Source organism: Ursus arctos, unplaced genomic scaffold, assembly GCF_023065955.2.
Source record: "Ursus arctos isolate Adak ecotype North America unplaced genomic scaffold, UrsArc2.0 scaffold_1, whole genome shotgun sequence".
Taxonomy (NCBI): domain Eukaryota; kingdom Metazoa; phylum Chordata; class Mammalia; order Carnivora; family Ursidae; genus Ursus; species Ursus arctos.
In genome coordinates, this window is record NW_026622763.1 from 65,763,325 (window position 1) to 65,786,347 (window position 23,023).

Below are 23,023 nucleotides of genomic sequence, written 5' to 3' on the forward strand. Positions count from 1 at the left end.
AAAAAAAACCGAAATAAGCTTCTTGGTTTCAGTGGAGATGACAGGAGTGGGCAGAAGCCAAAGAGCAGCTCTAGATCACCAGAAACAAAGTGAGAATAACTATAAGAGATGACAGGGCTAGAATGGTTTAAAAAAAAAAGGCCTAACTCAGAAATATCATATCTTCTGTGGTGGCTAATTGATAAAGGGTCTACTATCTGGGTCCTATTAGATGGGCTGACTGTGACAGTTGTACTTAGTTTTTTTATAAACAGTGATGACAAAAAATTCCAGTGAAGGTAGAAAGAGACCTTGGTTGAACAATCACACAGGACATGACTTTCCACCCAATTTCCTGACTATGAGCTAGTTCATGAAGCCAGTGTCCTGAGTGAAGTTCAGAGCTTTGGAGGAAGTCTCCTACAATAACAACATAACTAACGAGCCAAGCATTATTCATATGACCAAGCATTGTTCTAGTAACTTTAAACTTATTAATTAATGTACAATTCATGTCAATCCTATGAGGTACTGTTACCTTCATTTTACCAAAAAAAAGAAAAAAATTATGAAAGACTAGGTAAATTGCCAAAGGTCACCTAGCTAGTGAAAGGTTAAAATTTGAGGTTAAGATTTTAACCCAAACAATCTGAATTTAGAGCTAATACTCTAAGCCATGACAACAAACAGTCTAAAAGTTACCATGGTAGTGATACATTGGGGAAAGGATAAATGCATATCTCGGGGGCAATTTCTTCTCTATCTTCTTCCTCTCACCAGTCATGAGAGTGTCACTAGTCTCTCTAATACCTCCCCTGGACAATCTCAGCTGTGTCCAAAACTTCAGTCAGCACTTTCACTGAAGATAACTTACAAATTTACATCTGTATTTTGTAGAACAAATGAACCATGTTTTCAATGGCCTAAATGAGATCTCCACTAAAGTTTCCAAATGCGTTTCATGAAGTAAGCAACATGGAGATCTTGAAGAAGATCATACCAGACAGAGGAAAAAGCAATTGCAGAGGTCTTGAGAGAGGGATGTTCTTGGTGTGTTCAAGGAAGAACAGAGGAAGCATGATTGGAGCAGTTAGCATGTGGGAGCGCGGTACAAGAAAAGACCACAGAAAGAGACAGGGAGACAGATTGTATGGAGTCTTCGAGGAAAGGCAACCAAAGGTCTAGCTTTGTCTGGGAAAGCACTATTTATGAGTACTTTCTTGATGTCTCATGACATTCAGCATTTTAGAACCCTCAAAGTATTCTGATTCAATGGTGTTATATGGCCACCCTACTTTTATTTGGTCACTGTGAAGGTCTTGGCCTTTGCTCTCAGTAAGATGAGAAGTCATTGAGCAAATGGACAGCATGACCTGGCTTACAGTTTTGAACTGTTGTTGTGGTTGCTCTTTTGAGATAATGGTGTGTTGGAGCAGAATCTGTGAGAACAGTTAGGAGTCCCTCACAATAATCGGGGTCAAGGATTGCAGTAGCTTCCACCAGGATGGCAACAGTGGAAATGCTGAAAAGTAGCTGGGTTCTAGATATATGTTGAATATAGAGGCAACAGGAATTGCTGCTAACTTGGATGTGTGGTCTAAGAGAAAGGGAGATGTCAAGCATGAATCCATAGTTTTCAGCCTGAGTAACTGGAAGAAGAGAATTGCCAACAGCTGAGATGGAGGAGACTGTCAAGGTTAAAGATTGGAGGGGTTCAAGATTTCAGGCTGGGCAGTTGACATTGGGGATGCCTCTCAATGACCTACGTAGACTTGCTGAGTTGGTGGTTGGACAAATCTGGAGGTCAGAGGAGAGGTCCAGTTTAGAGAAACACACTTAGGAGTTTCAGCATATGCGTGGTTTCTCCATCCACGGAAGCAGGTGCAATCATCAAGTAACTGAGTGCAGAAAGAAAGGAGAAAGTGAAGAAGGACTGAACCCTGGGGTAGCTCAATATTTACAAGTTGGAGAAATGAAGAGGAAGCAGCAAAGAAGACGGAGATGTAATGAAAGGAAACCAGAAAAGTACAGTGACCTAGACAGTAAGTAGAAAAAAATTTTGTTGTCTCAATGTTAAAATCGTAGCATATTATGAGGATAAGTCAGCTTAGAGTTGATATATTTCAAGGCCACTAATCACAGATTTTAAAAAGTGAGATCAAGTGGGGTTATATCAATTTTCTAATGTCCTATAGACTATAGACAGTGATGTGATGCAATCCTCCAATTCATATTATCTTTTTAAAGCCATATTATCACTTTATTATCTCTTACTTGTTGGAAGATTGAATACAACTCTCTTTACCTTCAAACTGGCATTTGACAAAAATTATTTCACTTCCTCATTTTAAATAAAATTTATAAGTCTTGAGGATGAAATTTATACAGTCATTATAACATATTTTGAAAATGCAGACAAGTAAGAAGGAAAATTGATAAACCTTTTCCCATATCAGTGTTTATTTCCTTATTCTATGTATAGTCTAACACAATTTGGACAATGCTACATATGTAATTTTGTATGCCACTTATTTTATTTAATGGGATACTGCTTTATTTAAAATTTTTTGATTTTGGTAATAATTAGGAAAAACACAGAAGAGGTTATTTTTAAAAAGTAATGGCTACAAGGTTAGAAATCACAACAAAATATCCTTACTTTTATCTAGTTTACATTAAAATTTTACTTGTCTGGGTTCTATCTTAGAGAAATGTGCTTATTTTTAAAAGTGAGTCATAAACTGTGAAAGATATTTTCCTTTCAGACATAATTCTCCATTGAGTCATAACTCACTGAGTGAGCTTGATAGAATATTAGTGAAACATTCTATATGTCAGTGCACAGATGAAAGGTCTCAGCAAATCTTTGTGTTCCCCAGTCTGCCACACTACAGTTTTCACAGATCTTACAAAAGAATCACTTGTTGAGTTCATGCCACAAAGAAAAAAAAGATGATATTATCCATGGCCAATATTTTTTAAATAAATTCTTCTCTAATGATAATTTTGCTCCTCTTTTTTTCATCTCTTTAAACATTGTCCAAAAACATATTTCCTTTTAAAACTCCTTAGTGTTTTACTAAAATGCACAGAATTTCTTGGCATCTTTTAATCATATCTGATACGATTCTTATTAACAGAAGTCAGGCTAGCTTTTGTGGTTCATAAAATTTATAAATGGGAATTACTATATTTCACATCAGTTTAATGATGATGTGAAAACAAGAATATGCTTGTTGCAATGTTGAAAATGAGACGTTTCATAATTAAATAGGTGGGAGAAAAAAAGATTTAAGCTCAGTCTTAGATTGGGTTCTCTGGAAACAGACTGCAAGATAGCAACTTGTGACCAGAAGATTCATTAAGGAGTCATTTCAGAAGATAGAGAGAGGCAGGTTTGGACAGAAGGAGAAGCTTACCCACATGGCGATTGACACTGAGGTCTCAGACAATCCTGTAACAAGTTCCGGAACTGAGATGACCTTTCTGAGTTGTTATAATTCACAGTAAGGCAGATGGGTCTGTGCATCCTTGACTCAGACAGCCATTGACTGGACCAGAACCCAGAAGGGGTGGGAGGTACCTTCAGTAAGGCAGTCTTGGTGACAAAAAGCAATTCTCAATGAAGGGAATGGTTGTGAATCCTCAATAACAGGCATTCCCAGGGGCTGTCAATGCTTTGGCTTTGAAGAGAAAATATAAGTGGAACAACATCCTATCTACTATAAGCTACTATGCTCTGCTCAGTGCTCTGCTAAACACTACAGGGGGATACAATATATAATTGCTCCTCCTTAGAAATGTGTGGTCTATCTAGAATTGATAAGTTGAACCCATATGAAATAATACAAAAGCATTCAAGATGGTTAGCAATTAAGTGCCAAATCGTGCTGGACCGACCAAGGAGATACAGCTACTCCATCAGAAAAAAGAAATAGTCAATGATGATTATATTGTCAGGACAGTCTTCAGTTGTGGAATAAAGAAGGAGTATGATTTGGGGAAATGGTGGAGAAAAGGAAAGCCATTTCGGACTAAGAAACAAAAGAAGAGAAATAGAAGCAGGACTGATCATTCTGTGCTCATGGGATAGTGAAGAATCCAGCTTCCCAAATGCATGCATTTCACCTCGGCAACATTATTGAGCAATTATTAAATGCAAGGCCCAGAACCAAGTGCTCAAGAAGATTCAAGGAGAAAGATACCATGCAACTTAGAAAATAACATGTCACAGGACTCAACATGATAACTTGTATTAGAGAGATACGAGGTACTAGAAAGTCACAAGGAAGGAACAATCATGTCCACTTAAAATGCTGTATGCAGAGAGTGGCCTGTGAGGCAGACTTTAAGTAACAGAATGTTTTCAGGGGGAAAGAGAAAAGAGGTTCACAGAAAATACTGTAAAGAAAGACGTGCAGAGTCATGAGGTATCGTTGGTGTTTAAATTAGCCCAGTTTCAGATGGAGCATAGATTTCATTTGGTGGTGTAATAAGACAAAGCTGGAAGTATATTCTGGCCCAAAGAGCTTACAATAGTAAGGCGACAGGTTTTTCGTTCTTGTTTTTGATCTGATTCTTAGTGTAGAGTCATATAAAGGTTTTAATTATTGGAAGACTCTTACTTAAGAAGAGTCCAAGGTTGAGGGAATTGTGGGGAGACAGGATCAGACTAACAAGCAATGAAGAGATATCTATTGTGAAGAAGGAAGAATGAATCACTATTTTAGGGAAGATGTGGGTAAGACTAAAAAAATTTGACAAAAAAATCAGGGCACTTTTTTCCCCCAAAGACTAGACTAAGGAGTCACAGAGTGTAGACATACTTGCTGGGAAAATTAGGTTAAGAGGGGAAAATGGGGTCAGCAAAAGGAGGACATCAAGAGTCACGCAGGAGCTGTTTCTGTTTAATGAGGGAGGACTAAGTGGAAAGTTACACAACTCCAGTCTTGCAGCTTTCTACGTGGCGGTTCAACACAACAGTGATTCATTTGGAAGAGTGGTCGAACATGATAAAATGTGTGACTGATTGGAGAATACTAGGTCAGGGGCGGCGAAGCAGATTTGGAAATTACCCTTCTACAGATGGTCGATGAAATCATCTGGCTCCAGACGAAATCATGAGGGAGCAAAACTTCCAAAGCAAAGGGGGGAAAGGCCAGCGTGGTGTAGATGTGGTGGGAGGGAGGCTGTGGAAAGAGCAACAGCAAGAGTCTCATTTGACATCCTGTAGCTTTTAATGGCTGAAGAAAAGGAGAATTTTATTTTGAGGGCTGCATTGCGATGAAGTCAAGGGCTATGAGAGGAAACGGAACGGAAGGAAGGTGTCATTAGTGCTTTTGATAAAAATGATTTGGGCCTGATTTTCAAATTTTGTCTTGAATTTAAACCACCTGGAGACTGTTCTCTGTGGAGGCGGCAAGAGCACAGATTTGAAGGGATGCCTTCACGGCCTGGGAGAAGCTCAGGACACAGAGCCCAGTGTCACGCAGGGAGACACGTCGGACACCCCGGGGAGGAGCTGGGACTGCAGCGCCGCTTCCTTATCTGAAGCTCTAGGGCTTGCGTTTTGCCTACAGATGTCTTCCACTGCTGTTACGTTGCTCTCATTAAAGTGGCTAATAATTGTGATCATTCTGAACTCCAGCTGCCTTTCATCGCATATCTTATCACCGTCTCAACTGCCGGGGAAGCTGTTCACACTGACATTACAGTTCTACCGTCCTCTGTTGATTACCATCGAAGCCACCTGACTCACTTCACATTCGTACAGACCAACCGCTTATAATACCAAAGGCATTTACCATCATTGCTTATGTGCATAGGCTTTTGGTATGCACTCCCTAAATCGTGGTAAATCATATTCTTTGATAAAAATAAACACAATCCCAGTTTTTGTTTTTATTAACTTGTGAGATAGTCACATGGTAAGGGATTAATGTGAATTGCCCATCATTTGAGATGTTTCTTGATGGCAGCAAAATAAAATCCCGCAGAGAATTATAAGCACAAATTATCTAGAATTATGCTGAATTAGGGCAATTTCATCTTTAGGGCTTCTTGTTTAAAAAGATTTTATTTATTTATTTATTTATTTATTTATTTATTTAAGAGAGAGGAGCAGAGGGAGGACCAGCAGACTCCGTGCTGAGCAGGGAGCCCAACACCAGGCTTGATCTCACAACCCTGAGATCATGACCTGAGTTAGAATCAAGAGTCCAATGCTTAACTGACTGAGCCACGTAGGCACCCTTTTAGGGCTTCTTATTATAATAATCTCACTGGTGTCTTTGCCTAGATTGATTTTTCACCCAGAATGTTCGTCTTCATGTTTTCTTCTATTTGTCTCCTTGATTTTAGTCATGGAAGTGTGAAGACGAGAGCAAGAACTGCACAGCAGCATCAGAGGCGGCATTAAGCTCCCGTTTCCGGGGTTTGCGGTTACCTTTAACAACAAAGCTTCAGGATTCTATAACTGAGAAGTTATACTTCTAGCAATTGGGATAGAACTTTTCTCTTTTTCCTTTTTTTCCCCTTACACATCAGTGCTCCTGGTGATCTGTCCTAGCTAACTGCTCTCCTTTGAATTCCTTCTTGAGTGATTGAGCTCCCACTTGAAGCTCTAACAGCTCCTCCATGGGATGGCTCGAATGTCTTCAAGGATCACCTCAACCTATGTCCAGCTGGATGCTCCACAGTACCTTCCGTACGTCTTCAGCCTCCCTTCTTCTCTACTCCCCATCTTAGTAAACGCAGCCATCTCCCATCCAGCTACCCAAGCCAGAAGCTTGAGAATTATTTGACATTCCTTGCTACCTCGCCCCCTTCTTTTTCATGATATTCTGTTGATTCTGTTTCTTAAGTATATCCCAAATCCATCTCTCTTTCTCCATCCTCAATGGCCTTGACTTCTTATTCCCTGATTCTTCTTCTCCAACATTGTTCTAACTAATCTATTTTCAGTGACACTCGCTTTAAAAATTCTAAGTATTGCTGTCAAGGTGATGTTTCTAATATGCAAATCACAATACGTGTCTTACTTGCTTAAAACACTTCATTCAGTATTTTGCAGTAAAAGTTCTATTTATATTCTGGATGGTCCAGATTTTGTTCAAAGGGATTGGCCTGCATGCAAGATATTCAGCCTCTCTGGCCTATCCATGAAACGCCTAGATTATTTCTCAATTTTTATGCTAACCACAAACACCCTCCTCGCACATTTCCGAGGGCCCTCTAGAGGGTATGGTTACACTCCCAGCTGAAAACCAAAACTAGTTTTCTAAAAGAAACTCCTCCAGAATAATTTTCAGTCCCTTTTGCTTGACATTCAAGTCCCTTCATGACACCTCTTTCTGCTTCTTTTATTTACTTCCCTACCACCCCCTGCCTTCAGTCCTACTGCCATGCCTACTCCCTTGGGGTTTCCCAAACAAGCACATCTTTTAGGAGCTCCATGCCTTGATCTATGTTGTTCTTTATGTCTGGTCCCTTACTCAAGATGCTATTTTCATCCTTCAAGGCTCAGGTATTCTTCTTTGCTTCCCCTCCTTTCCAAGTCCCAGTCTAGTTTAGACAGTTGAGTCCTGTGGTTCCACTGTGAATACTTCGTTAAGATCAGTTATCATCATGTATTTATTCAATTCAGTTGGTGTGTTGTTCTGTTTTACCCACTAAATGGTAAATATACAGGAGTGGCTTCCTGTAGCATTGACTGGATAATTGTTTTACATTCCAAATAAAAAATGCCAATATTCTTACATGAAATACACATGCAAAGCATGCACCCACACCCGATTCTTAGGCTATAGTCTAAATCAATCTGCCACCATTGTGAAATCGGTTTTGTCACGTGGATTTTAAGTTCCACTCTGTTTAATATTTGTTCTTGTAATTTTTACAAATGATATTTTCAGTTACTCGTCATCCTGTAAAATTAATGGTCCTGGAAGACACCCCATTGTATCCTGCTCCTTCTCTTTCCCACAGCTCACATCTGGCCACAGCACCCCCTCACACTGATAGGAATCTGAATAAACGAATCTGAGAAAATGACTTTAACTATACTTTCCACATGCAGTGGGAAAAAAAAACCAGGCAAAAAATATATGTTTCCCTGCATCTTCTTTTATACCTAATACAATCAGGCATTTAAAAATCTATCAAATTCTGATAGAGTTTAATATCTTATTGTTTTGGTTGCATGTTTTTTTATAATGGTATTAAATATCTTCTATGTGTTTTTTGGCCTTTATATTATGGCTTCTGTGAATTATCTATGTAGGATTTTGCATATTTTAATTTTTTTCTTACTGATTCCTAAGGACTTTTTGCAAGTAAATGTATTAAGACTTTTCTGTTATATTAATTACAAAAATTTTCCCAGTTTGAACATGCTTGTGTTTTATAATCTAGATTTAAAATGCATTTTAGAATCTGATCTTCCAACATTTTATTATTTATATATTCGTTTCAGTCTCATTCTAAGATTATGAAACCACTCCAAATATTTTATACTAATACATTTAGAGGTTTTTCTTTTCAAATGGAAATATCCAGTCCATTTGGGAAATGCCTTGGTATGAGGATTAGAGAAGGAAATATGCTTTAAAATGATAAATGTCTATCAAGTTTCTGTAATACCATTTACTGAGTACATGAGAATTAATTATGTATTAAATTGTAATATACATACATAGATTCATTTCTTAATACTCATCTTTCACCATGGCTAGTAGCTTTTTATTAAAAAAATAATTTTATCTAGTAGGGCCAGTGACTCAACTTTACTCATTTCTGTTTAGGGGGGGGTTCCTTATCATTTTTCTTGCATATTTTTTACTCCAATGAACTTTAGAATGATTTTGTCATGTTCTGTGTTTTTAAGATCCTATAGGGATTTTGAGTGGGGCTATATTTAATTTAGGCATGAATTTAGGAAAAAGAATCACATTTTTCAAATACTGAGCTTCCCTATGTGAGAATAAGTCACATTTATTCCCATTTTTATCTTATTTTACATATCTTAGTCAAATGTTATAGTTTTTTAGTCAGGTTCTACAGACTTCTTGTCAGATTTAGCCTTTGGTATTGTATGCTGTTACTGCCATTGGGGATAGAATCATTTCTTCTATTGTGCTTCCTATCCAATAATACTAATAGAAACAGTAACAATAATACATAGTAATAATGATACATGCTTCACACTAGTACATAATTCAAATATTAATATTCTCCAAATGTTCTTTTCCGGTTACACAGTGTATAATTTCTCATCATTCACTGAATGAATATATTTTGAACAAACAGAAACACCAGGCAGTATGTTCGATCCTTATAAATAGCCCCCGCCCTTGTAACAAATACAATAGAGAAGACTGACCCTAATCAAATAATCATACAGCTGTGTAAGGCATTGTAATTGCACCAGAAGGGGAAGTACAGAGTGCCAAGAAAATTTAGAGCAGGGACTTTATCTAACTGGGTGGTGGGGGAGGGGGGGATACCTTTGAGCAGAACTCTAAAAGACGAGTACAAGCAAACTGAGCAAGAGGAATGCATATGCGAACAGACTTTGGCAGGATGGGGAACCCTGCTTTTAGGAAATGGACAGAAATCCGTAGTGTGTGGAGCAGAGAGTAAGGCAGACAGTGACAACATGAAGCTTCAGAAGTTAGGGGTCAGGTCATGGCAGAGATGCAGAGTTTAAGGATTTTTATCTTTATCCTAGAAGATCCCACTGAAGTTTTTTAAGCGTGTGTGTGTGTGTGTGTGTGTGTGTGTGTGTGTGTTGGCTGGAGCGGGCGAGAGTGAGGTGACATATTCAGAGTAGTATTTCAAATTGAGCACTCTAGCTCTTTGGGAAGAATGGCTCAGAAAAGAGCATGAATAGAAGCCTGAAGACCTGTTAAAAGGCTATCGAAGGACCCCAGGAGAGAGGTAATGATAACGTGGACTAGTGTAGTGGCAGTGGAGATGGAGAGAAAATGTATTAGGCTCATGGCTTTAAATAAAGCAAAAGCGCCAGTTATTTCACCAGCAAAATGAGTTTATTTGGGAATAGCAGAGGAATTGCAATTCGGGACTGTCAAACTATGGGGAATCAGAAGCAAGTCTGGAGAACAGAGGAAAGGGGCTTGCTTTTATCGGTGAAGGGAGGAAGCTGGAGGGGACTGCTTCGCTGAGTTCTCATTAGCTGGGCTGTTGCTGGTCAAGGAGGAATCCTTCCTTCCTCCTGCTGGGTTATGTAAAATAGGCTTCTTTCCAGTTGGAAAATTCAAGGGATGCTTACAGCAACTGGTACTTCGGGAGAGCTCCCCCTTCAGGGCTTTCCAACTCTGTTTTAAATTAGGTTTCTTTTATTTTCACAAGGCGAAATTGAAAATACTTAGCAATGCCAGAATTCTGGCATGGTGAGGGAGAGAGGTGTCAAGAATGACTCACAGTTTCTGGCCTGATTAAATGCATGGATGATGGGGCTATTGCCTGAGAGGGGGAACACAGAACATAAACCAGCGTGGAAATAGCAATAACATACTGAGCTACGAGTAGCTCTGAAACCCAAAAGGAAGATGGTGAGTTAAACATTTATGTATGCATTTCTCGAGCTCCAAGGCGAGATGTGTGCCACGTCATGCATTTTGGAGCTATGACACATAGGAATTACAACTGTGGGCATCGATAAGGGCGGGTGATGACAGAGTACTGAGTGTGAAGGTAAAGAGGAGAAGACTGATCCCTGGGGAATGCCGACACTTAAATTTGGATAAAATGATGCATTGATAAAGGAGCCTAGAAAGAAAAGCTGCTCTTGGGTGAGCCACCCATTTTGATTAAAAAAAAAAATCAGCTTACTGACACGCCTTGTGCTCCATAGACTTCTGGTTGTCATATGGTATCATGGCTTTGGTTTACCATTGTTGGAACTCAGCCTCCAAATTAGCCTTTAAGAGATTAATAATACACTATATTGAATTTAACAACTAATTGAATTTAAATAAAATAAAATTTAATTAAAGAAAAAAAGCCAAATCAGAAAAGAAAAAGATTATTCTTAGTCCCTCCTGAAAGCTTCATAATTTCAAAGAAAAACAGTTGTCTTGAGATGCTCTTTATTCATAGTGGGATAGGGAATCTGCAGAATTTCTTTTTTCCCCCCAGAAATTTTTGTACTTGCTTTCAGGCATATAATATGATACTATTGAGAAGGGATGTTGCCTACAATTTACCTGAATCTCTTTTCAATTTGGAATAAATTACATTCAACTTGGCCATTATTTGCCAAATTTTATGTTAAGAGTTTGGGACTTTTTTTTTCATCATTCTTATGCTTTCTTTACATTTTTCTCCTTTTTCTTCATTTCTATTAATTTTGGGAGTTGTCAATTGTATTTTTAATAAATTAATAAGTAACGAATGTCACCATCCTCCCCAGATAGAGATTATTTCACTTTTGATCATGTAGAGTTGGAGGTATCAGTTAGACAGGAAGGTAAAGAAGTCCACTAATATAGTTGGACCTATGGAGCTAGATCTCAGACAAGTAATTTGAGGGCCTTTGGAATTGTCTGGGTCAACCTTGCTTTCCTGAGCTCTACATAAGTGCTGGTATTTCTATAGCTAGAGACTATTAGTGTTTTTGACTTCACAGAATCACCACATATTTCTGGTTCATCTATCTGAATTTGTACAACCCGTATAGGTTGGACTTGAAGTTTTAATACAAACAAAACTCACAAATGTCTTTAGGTACATAAATATTCAAATGGAAGATGTAAAGATCAAATAATAACCAATTTGGGAAAAAACAATGTTGTGAAATAAATATTGAAAATAAAACTCTGAAATCATTTAGGCTAAATTCATATGTGATATACTTGGAAACATACATTTTATTATCACAGTTTATTCAGCCATGAAAATTCAGTTGCTTTTCTCTTTTTATCAACAATACTACCCTGAGATTTTTAAGGGCATAGACAGTGATAATTAGTGTCGGTGGCCTTTGTGTGTGATATTGAAAACTGATTTTCGTTTCTGAGCCATTATGTACACAATGGAAGTTACTTGTTGTTTTATCCTTTAAACAAATGGCAAAAAAGAATACTACAACGCTTTACTTTTCACCATTGGATGTAAAATAGAACTAATATGTTCAAAGGAATTTCACAAAACGAAAACCATTGACATGACAAAAGCGTGCATTTAATTTGATGCTTTGCAGAGATACATGACTAAGTTGCGTGCATGGCTTGGCCTTTGGGATGGTCCCAGCTGTTTATTTTTAAAGAAAAAATAAAAATGGAGCCAACAAATGCAATTAAGGGGAAAAAACCTTGAGACACAAGGGGACCTACATGTTCTGGTCTAAGAAACATGCAAGTATCACAAAACATTCCAGATACAGTATGACAGATGAACAATGAAAAGGCACTGGAACAATGCTCCTTCTTTCAGAAATGGGAAGTCTAACAATTACTTTTTCACAAATGGTATTGATGAAACCATCTTTATTTTTAAAGAATTTTATAGAAGGAATTTTAGCACCATCATTAGAGGACAAATAATAATACATTTTAGCCCTGCCTATCTCCAGTCTTGGAATAATAACAGAAGCATAGCACCTTTTAGTATCTAAAATATAAACAAGAATAGTAAGTCCATCCCAGCTTCTAGAGATGAGGTAGCTCATGCTAAGAAATGTTGGGTCACTTTTCCTATGAGAGTTCAAAGGCCAAATGTTCTAATTCCAATCATCACATTTGATCAGAGTCAGCTCCACAACTTGAGTTTCTAAATCTTTTTCTTCATTATAGGCTTCAGGATGATGAGATTGTACATGTGGAAGACTCTCGATTTTGGGTCCTGGACATATGTTTATAAAGTTGTACGTGTAAATTGTTTTGCATTCAATGTCTTCTTAAACAAGAAAGTGCAAATGTATTCAATGGTATATTCATGTAACTTCTATCTATGTTGATAGATTGAGTCAAGAGGGAAAGATACCTTTAAATTTGAATGACAAAAGTCTACCCTTACCACACTTAACAAAAATTTAAGATCACTTTGTTTTCCAGAAATTCCACTGAATATATATTATTTAAAAATTCTATTTAAGACAGTGAGAAACTGATGTGTTTTTTTTTTTTCAAAGTTCTCTTTAAAGAGTCTTTCTGGTAGTTAAACAATATCAAGACATACATGTGGGTTTCAATCACAAGGATGAACATTTTGATTTCATTTTTAATTGATAATCTGGGAATGAGAGGTCACAGAAGGGCACTACTTTCTATTTTTCAAACTACAGCCATGTGATATAAACATGTGTTGTGGTTTTACATACCCCACTCTTTAAGCTACCTGCCAGGAAGAATTTTCTCATAAATACTAAGCAACTTTGTCATTACATTGAAATAAATTGAAGAAAACGGAGATTCATTTATTCAATCAGTTTACTTTTTTAAAAGGTGGTCATTGTCACTGGTCGTCTCAAACCTAAACTGCTGTATTGAAAAATATTTTAATTCAATTAAAACTTGAGGATTGTAAGTAAAATAAATATTCTGAAGGATAAGGAGGCCAGGCACTTAAGACCATATATACAATGCTGATGCAGGATCAGCCATTACTTCAAGAGTCTCAGGATCAGCTTCAAACAGTCAAATTTCTTGTGAGTGGGGTGGTCATTGATGGCGGGGGTGTGCTCATGTCGATGTATCTTTGCTTGCTTTACACAAAACAAACTGGCCCAATTTCGATGCCAAATTCTTGGTCTGTGCTACCAACATCCACAGGGGCAAGATCTATGATGGGTAAGCGAGCCACATTCTGCGTTCTATATTCAAAGATGGTCTTGCCCACATTTCCATTTCGTTTCTGGAATTAAAGGGTGTAATGGGTTAATAGTACAGATAGACAAGTTATTCCAAAGATGTTAGACATAAACTTCCAAGCCAAATTCTATAACGTGAAAGCAATGATTTTGAGAGCACTACTAACATCAGGTTAGGTACTGGCAAGGCTGGCAGGCATTTCCTTCATGCTTTAAATTGAGGAAATGCCTTTTGTTCTTTTACAGCTTCCTAAAGGGTCACTAACATAGATTATGAAAGCCTTTTTGCTTTTCACAAATGAAACTATAACTCATCATTAAATATTTTCCCTTTTTATATCTATATATGCAAGTGAGGAGACCTACAGATCAACAAAAAATGGAAGCGCTATCTCGATTGATTACATGCTTTAGAATCAAGGACTTCTAAGCCTGGAACTGAGATTAGATGAAAGCGACTTGCAGAAGCAGCACAGAGAGTTTGCAGAAGAGCTGGGTTGAATCCCAAGGACCCAGTCCTTTGTCAATTATTTTGTATTAAAACTTCTTCCACGCTTCATGGACTAACACACATTCATGTTTACCCTAAAGAACAAGTATAAACAAAGTGGGGGTAAGACTGCCCCCGCTTCTGCCATGACAGTATTTTTGTCAAAAATAAATTTCTTCTTCAACCAGATCAATAAAGGTCAAAAGTACTTACAGAGCAAGTATCATGAAGAACGATGTATCTGAATCTAACGTTTCCCTCTGCTTTGATTTCCAAGTCATTTGACCCTTTGAGAACCACGGCTTTCTTGAGGTTCTTGGCTTGATCATCCATGTATCCTACACTGTTTTTACAGATGTAAGTAATGTTCTGGGAGGCTTCTTTTGACAGAAGGCGCAAGAAGGTCATTTGAGTAATGGCTGCATTAGGTGACTGATGATCTCCATAAACAAACTAGAGAAACAAAGAATCTTTGTTATGCGAACACTGAAGGTTTCATAGTGCCCTCTGTGTGTGTGTGTTTTGATTTCAGACATCAGTTTTGAGGAATATTATTTTTATTCTTTATATAACAACACTCTTTACCTATACAGAAAAATATTTTGAAACTTCTATGAATATTCACAAGTAAGAACCTCTGTCTTACTACCCCAAACAAAAGGTAATGAAACCAGTGATAATTACAACTCATCAGAGAAAGTTTAAGTATTTTTGAAATCTGCTTCTCTATTTGTTTAAAAAATCTTAGATATTACTTTTTAGAAGTTATACTTGAGCACTGATTTAATCATGTGTCAAAAATAACTCCCTGTTTTTATTGCTAAATATAATAAGAACTGGGACTCAATTACTGGCTTAAAATCTCTTAAAACCCACTGTTACACAGGAAATATAAATTACAAAATTTTCATTAGCTAACAAAAGCAGATAATCAAAAATATTTTTTTACAGGCTCTTTTCTACTCACCTTCTATTTTGAATTTTATTTTCAATGCTCCTATTTAACCTTTTTTACATATTATATTAACTAAGTTACATTTCCTTTGGGTATATTTAAATTTTAAAATTTCCTACTCATTAAATAATGGTAGATTCTAGTGTATCCTATACACATCCATAATGTCTCATTATGTTTGCTATGAACGTGAGTTCTGAGGAAAGATCAGAAGCAGAGGTGAGAGGAAAATTGCAGTTACGCTGCCATCAGGAGATCCAGAATGAAATATTCATATCATAATAGGAAGTGGCAGGGTAGGAATCTAAATACAGGACCATGAAAGAAACATAAAGGAGACTGGACTTAAAAATATTAAAAGAATTCATATGCAGTTGACCCTTGAAGAACATGGGTTTGAACTGCATGGGTCCACTTATACACAGAATTTTTCAGTATATACAGTACTATAAATGTATTTTCCCCTCCCCATGATTTTCTTAATGCATTTTCTTTTCTCTAGCTTACTTTATTGTAAGAATATAGTATGTAATATATATATCATTCAAAATACATGTTAATCATCTGTTTATGTTATGGATAAGGCTTATAGTCAACAGTAGGCTATTAGTAGTTAAGTTTCGGGGGAGTCAAAAGTTGTACGCAGATTTCTGACTGCACAGACTTTTGACTAATTTTTCTCCCTAACCCCTGTGTTGTTCAAGGATCAACTGTAATTATAAAAATGACTTAGGTTTAAATAATACTACAACGTTTACATAGTGATTTAATTATTAAAAATACTATTATGGTAATGATCTAATATTTATTTGTAGCTTATCAGGTACTAGATACTATTTTAAGCTCTTTATGTTCACACAGAGACTGTGAGATAAATATTATCACTTTCACTTTATTTTTTAAATTTTTTAAAAGATTTATTTTTTATTTCAGGGGGCGCCTGGACGGCTCAGTCGTTAAGCGTCTGCCTTCTGCTCAGGGCGTGATCCCGGCGTTATGGGATCGAGCCCCACATCAGGCTCCTCCGCTATGAGCCTGCTTCTTCCTCTCCCACTCCCCCTGCTTGTGTTCCCTCTCTCACTGGCTGTCTCTCTCTCTGTCAAGTAAATAAATAAAATCTTTAAAAAAATAACATAAATAAAATAAAATAAAATAAAATAAAATAAAATAAAACAAAACAAAACAAAACAAAACAAAACAAAATAGCAAAACTGAGGCTCCAAAAGGTTAAGTGACTTCCTGAGGTCACAAAGTCAGCAAGAGATCCAGCTGCTAGTCACCAAGGTCTCCTGATGCTAAATATAATCCATGTCTTTCAACTGTGGCAAGATCCTTTTAAGTATACTGGACAGTCACTGTCACATGCATTAAAGGAACTAATAGTAAAAACAATTACTTTTCCACATTCCATCAATGGGAAGATTATCATTCAAAATTTATGTTAATATAATTCATAGTAAAATTTATTTATGTAATAATAAACCTGGTCAAAAACAATAGCATAGGCCTAAATAAAAATAAAATATAATAAATAATGAAAAGCAAAGAATACAATTTTTAGTAGGCATATTAAAATACCTGAGATCCTCTATTCATATCAAGACCATACCAAACAGGCTTATGGTCGGAAGATTTGCTGGCCCACCAGGTCTTACGTGGTACGCTGGATGGGTTTGCTGAAATACATGTTTCTCCTGTGTCCATGTTGCAGTAAACTTTGATTGCATCTTCAACAGATCCCTGGTTAGGATCAATCCAGTACTCACCTATTTTCCAAAATAAAAATACGTGCTAGATAAAGAGAATTTCAAACATGATTATGAGTCTCTAAAAGAATTAAGGAGGGTGTGAAGATAGGAACTCACTGATGAGGGACTCTTTTAAGACAGAGTATCTCAGTTCAGGAAATACTCTGCAGCTAAGGAAAAAGTAACTGTTATACATCTGAGTGCTTTCTATTGCCAGGCACTGTTCTGAGGCACTTTGCCACATCCTGGGGGCTCAAAACAGGCATGGGAAGGAAACATCATTATCCCCATTTTATAGATAGGAAAACTACACCAAAAGGAGAAAATCCAATTACGTGGCTTTGCCAAAATGGATGTGTTCTCATTAAATTTAGAAAGCCAATATTTTAAAGCAAAAGATAACTGGAATCTAACAAAACAGCATATTGTCAAAACTATGAGTAAAGAAAGGAAGTGAGTAGAACTACAATTAGGGTGCTATAAATAATCTCTGGGGCTGCGGGAAATGGGGTCATTAATAGAGTATGCCCTCTTTTATAATACTTATCATCTCACCCTGTAATTTTTCACGTCATTGGCTGTCCCCACCGCTAAGCCATAAATTCTGTGACAGGTTTGCCATTTTACCTCTTGTGTCTGTCACTTGAGTAGAGAGTCAGCAAAATATTTAGTGATGCAGTTGAGAACACGGTCAGGAACAAAGGACCCTGCTCAAATGGGCAGGGGTCTACTCACCACTCTGCTTTGCAGAATGGCAAAGCTTTAAGTCATCACATGTCCGGGCTGGATGCTTTTTAGAGCCATCAGGACTGCGCATGGTTTCAATCTGACTACTGAGTGACTTCAGGGTAGCGTGGACCCCTGGGTCAGTTTTGTTTCTGTCATCCGGAGCCGCCTGGTCTTCAGTAAACTCTGGAAGTGGATCCGGTATGCTCTCATCGTAGTGACCCATGATATCTCCGAGAGCAGCTGTAAGGTGACCAGGGGGACCGGGGGGACCAGGTGGACCAGGCTCACCAGGAGGACCCTAATTTTTAAAAAATCAGAAACGCAGTTAATATATTTTTTTGGTTTTTGTCTTTCAACTGGACACAAAGGCATTGATGGGACTTGGTATGTGGGGAGTTACAGTGCGATATCCCAGTTTGATGGTACCTACAGATCTGTGACCTCATGACTCTTTTTAAACTAGATGGCTCTGGCCTGCTCCTGTAAGTTTCTAAGCATGAGAAATGATTCTTAACTTTTATAAGGCAACATATCTGCAAGTCAGCATCTAAAACCAATAAAAATCAAAGCACAAAATATTTGCTCTGATGTTTACCTTGCAGGTGCAATATATTTTATGTTAAGAATGTGTAGATATGGACATTCATTTCCAAGCTGTTTGGGGCAAGGTAAATTCAATATTTCAAAAGGATTTATGGACACAAGCTGGAGGAGGAGATGCAGAGGAGTCATGGGTCCTAGTTCTGTAAGACCTCACATCTATATCAAGGAAATACGTGCAAGAAACACCACCGAAAGAATTTTCCCCTACTTCCACATATGGAAGAAAGTACAGAAAGTCTTTTTATGTGGATTAATTAATGTGTAGATTAAATTTCTCTGTACTAAATGAAATTGAAAAAAGTTCTCTTTAGCTGTTTTATTAACACAAATAAACAGCTCTCTTACTCGTCTGCCATACAAGAACTATTGGAGTAATAGGGACATAAGCACAAAGAGTGGCAGGGGCCTGGCAGTGGATCCTCGCTATCAATCCCTCAATTATAGAAAATTTCCCAGGGAAGAGCTCAGCAACTTGAGGGGATCGAGGGACAGCCTGCAGAGATATGTAGTCCGCATTTCACGTAGGGAGCACAGTCCTGGCCATCAGGGGGCTGGAGCTCTACCAGCTGCGTCATGGGAAGTGGCTCTGGGACAAGCTGCTTCGACCTTCAGTGCTAGCCTGGCCTCACCCCCCAACAGACTGGTAAATCTGTTCGGCTTTTCTCCTTTTAGGTCAGATTGTGATTCTATGCATTCCTTTATGCTAATCGGGGGAAGAGATTTTTTTTTTTTTCTATTAAGGACCACCAAACCACAGAATAAAGTCAATCAAGAGTCACGTAAGTCAGAGGTATTCCAATTTCACATTCCCAGAGACATAGATAGGAAATATTTCCATTCCCAGAGAAATAGATATGAAATATTCCTCTTGACCAGAGGAAAAAGGAGGCTATTCCATCCATATAATAAATAAGAAATAATTTGGTTTAATGGTAATATCAGTAAAGAAAAGAGACAGAATAAAGAGGGAAAGGTAAAGAAGACCAAAGAAGAAGAAACAGCACAGAGGGACGCATAAACTCACAGACAGACATGCACACGTGTGCATGGCAGAAATAGGAGGATGTTTCCCAAATTCCTGATGTTTCCCAAGTCAATACTATTGGAATTTTTCATAAGAAGTTTTCATTTAAATCCTCTCTGAATGTCATTTTCAATAGAGAAAAACTTTAATTTCATACTTCTCCCTTTCCAGAATTTTCATGAATGACTACCCTCATCAATCTCACCTTTAGTATATTTATATTGCCATTTAAAGCAAAGCAACATTTTCATAACTTTAATTATAAATACAATCATAGCCTGCTATTTTCTCTCCTTGGTGTCTCACGAAGTCAAGGCTTTGGTAGCTTGGACTCTAAATTTATATACTCTGAATAATCTGTATTAAAATACTTGAAATAGTTACTTATACAGACAAGCTCTTGTGTGACTTCTAGGTTTGTTTCCAGAGTTCTTTTGATCTCTTGTTCACCATGCTGCACAGATGTTCCTTGGATAGAGTCCAGCTCCGGGAACCAAGAGCATTACTTGCATGCAAACCCCTGTGATTACCTCAGGTCCTGCTTCTCCGACACTGCCCCGCACACCAGGAGGCCCGATAGGCCCAAGTGGTCCAGGGTTTCCTTCTTTACCTGAGGGACCAACTGGACCTGGAGGACCCTGACAAAAACAAAGACTGTATTTTAGATTCTATGAAGAAAACTTTTTACCATGACTATCCAATCAAAGAACTGTTTTCCTTACAGAGCTATCACAATTGTCCTGCTGACAACTCATTCATTGTCCTGCTGACTAAACAACGGAGTTGATTATGGCTCCTTAATGTTCACTGTTTCATCACACATGAATTCTCCATCTATCCATGCGTGGTGAAAGAACAGCATCAGTCAAAAACTTTTATGGGAAGAAGGCTGTTTCATCAAATATCATGGTAAAGTTAATTAGAAATTTAATTAATTAGGACTAAGAAAATGACAGAGGTATGAGTGATTAATAGAAGTTAAATTTATGTGCTATTCCCCAGGATCTCATCACATCCTTGTTATATTAATACTACTCTTCTCAATGTTATGTATGATTTGTTTACACTGTATTTAGACATAGTGGAAATTCTTTCCAAAGATTGTCCTAAGTGATTATGTGTGTCAATTGTCTTATGACATTAGTGATCTATTGGAGGCAGCATTGATACCATGTAGAATTTTGAAAAGTTTTAAATATCGGTTTCATTTTATTATTTGCTTCTGAATTAGCCTTATGCAAACTACTTCTGAAAGTATCTCAGTTACTTAATGGAAAAAAATAAAACATATCCAGCTTCAAAATCTATTTCTACCTCATAGTAAGTGTTACTGTATCTTCTCAAAGAGTTCAGTGAAATTTCAATGAACACAGACTAAGAAAATGAAGTAACAGATCAGTATATACACAGTGGGCAACAGATTTTAATGTGGGTCCATGGAAGCAATATGCCATGTTTTGGAATATTTCTACTTAAAGGTAATTGCTGAATGGTTTGTCTCATCCATTTGCTGCCAGCTTCGGGGAACCTGGGCCGACTCCAGCTTCAATGCCATAAAAATGATACTCAAGCCCCAGCACTTAAGTCACCAAAAGCTTATTATTTACATCTGCAACTTAGGTTTTGTTACTTACTCTTGGGCCAAATGGTCCAGGAATTCCAGCACTGCCTTGTTCACCATTTGGACCCTAAGTAGGAAAAAAGTAAAAACTGTTGCCAAAATATTGACAGTTACATTTTGCCATTCTCAGCTTTTAAAAATGTGCTGTCATTGACTTTACCAGCATAAACTAATTTCTTGAAGTCATCAATCTCTACAAGGTCTATATGAGTGACTAATACTAAACTGTAGAGTAATGGCACATATATCCTTTTGCTTTATTTCTTCCTACAAAATTACAGAGCTATACGGCACATTATAATAGGTAACGGTAATTAAATATTCAAGATATGTTTTCAAATGAAAATAAGATACAAAAAGTCCGACCAGTTTATGGACAAATAAATACTCCTGTCAAAATACCTGTGTATTTTCACATGGAAGGCAAATAATACTTAAAGGAATAACTTACAGGAGGTCCGGGAAGACCTTGAAGACCTGTGAAGCCCCTGTGACCCTTCTGACCTCGGTCACCTCGGTCTCCATGATCACCTTTGTCACCTCGAGGTCCTTGGGGTCCCTAGGAATAGGGTGATGGCATGGACATTGCTTGGTGAGACTATAATTTATTGTAATTTTAATTTTTACAATTGTATTTACTACACTTTTGAATACTGTACAGTAGTCCCCCCTTATTCATGGGGGGTACGTTCCATGACCCACCATGGATGCCTGAACACTATATACACTATGATTTTTCCTGTACATACATACCTATGATAAGCTTAAAATTATAAATTAGGCACAAATTAAGAGATTAACAATAATGAATAACAAAATAGAACAATCACTACAATATACTCTGATTAAAGTTATGTGAATGTGGTCTCTCTCTCTCTCTCAAAATATCTTATTGTACTGTACTCATTGTTCTTCTTCTTGTGATGATGTGAGATGATAAAATGCCTACGTGATGAGATGAAGTGAGGTGAATGACGTAGGCATTGTGACGTAGCATTAGGCTACTACTGACCTTCTGATGATATGTCAGAAGGAGGCTCATTTGCTTCCTGACTGCTGTTATCCGCAGGTAACTGAAACCCCGCAGAGTGAAATGGCGGATAAGGGGGAACTAGTGTATGAACTAGCATAGTTACTTATCTAAATAGAATTAGACCTAGAAGTTTTTGTCTATTTTCTTCAAGGAAGGAAGGTGATCACTAAAAACATAAGATATATAATAATGCTTTCCTAAAGATTCAGTTTTGAAAATGTTTACCCTGCATTCATACTAAAATGATGTATTTTTTAAGTTTGATCTAACCTATCTGAAACATTTTCCAAGGACTGTATTTCACATATTATGCTGATATCATTATGTAAAAATATTGCCACCATACATAGATTCTTTTAAACTAGAACATGAATTCTTACTTACTTATGTTACTTCTAGGAAAGGAATGTTTATTAAATTTGCACATGTAGATAAGCTAACTGAGTATGATAGCTGGGAGTATACTAGCGAAGTTGGCCATATTTGAAAGTTGCTAAGAGAGTAGATCTTGAAAGTTCTCACCACAAGAAAATAAAATTTGCAAACATGTGAGATGATGGGTGTCAATTAAACTTACTGTGATATTGTGATAATCACTTCACAATATATACAACATCAAATTATTGTGCTATGCACTGTAATCATGTTATATGCCAATTATATCTCAAACTTGGGGGGAAATAAAAAATTGGCAAAGTCTTGTTCAAGCAAATGGAAGAGGAATACCATCATTAAGTCACTCTCCTCTAAAGAAAACACAAAGAAATGCTTGTTATCCTTATACCTGCAATATCTATACCCAAATCCATCAATCCTGATCCTGAGAAACTAAAGAAAAAAGCAATCATTAAGCACCTTCTTGTGGGATAGAAGCTATGTAGAGAGAAGAGGTAAAAATTATCAGATCGATCTGATCAGTCTTGGGCTGCCTTTTTGCTTGTTTGTTTGTTTGTTTAAAGTCTTAGAAAACAGGAGCAGCTCCAGGAATCCAGTGGTTCACAGTAAACAGACAA

General features: G+C 37.3%; 1 protein-coding gene across 2 annotated transcripts in view; it reads right to left on the reverse strand.

The window, feature by feature from the left end:
- Positions 1 to 12,470: 12,470 nt before the first annotated feature.
- COL5A2 (collagen type V alpha 2 chain) overlaps positions 12,471 to 23,023 on the reverse strand; it is a 136,823-nt gene continuing 126,270 nt past the window's right edge. For both annotated transcript variants that reach the window (XM_026492346.4, XM_044381339.3), the window contains exons 48-54: positions 21,429 to 21,536; positions 20,991 to 21,044; positions 19,887 to 19,994; positions 17,736 to 18,027; positions 16,831 to 17,018; positions 14,511 to 14,750; positions 12,471 to 13,851 (exon numbers count right to left, since the gene is read on the reverse strand). In XM_026492346.4, the coding sequence (XP_026348131.1) occupies positions 13,705 to 13,851; positions 14,511 to 14,750; positions 16,831 to 17,018; positions 17,736 to 18,027; positions 19,887 to 19,994; positions 20,991 to 21,044; positions 21,429 to 21,536 (1,137 nt within the window). In that variant the 3' untranslated portion in view covers positions 12,471 to 13,704. The remainder of the gene's footprint in view (positions 13,852 to 14,510; positions 14,751 to 16,830; positions 17,019 to 17,735; positions 18,028 to 19,886; positions 19,995 to 20,990; positions 21,045 to 21,428; positions 21,537 to 23,023) is intronic.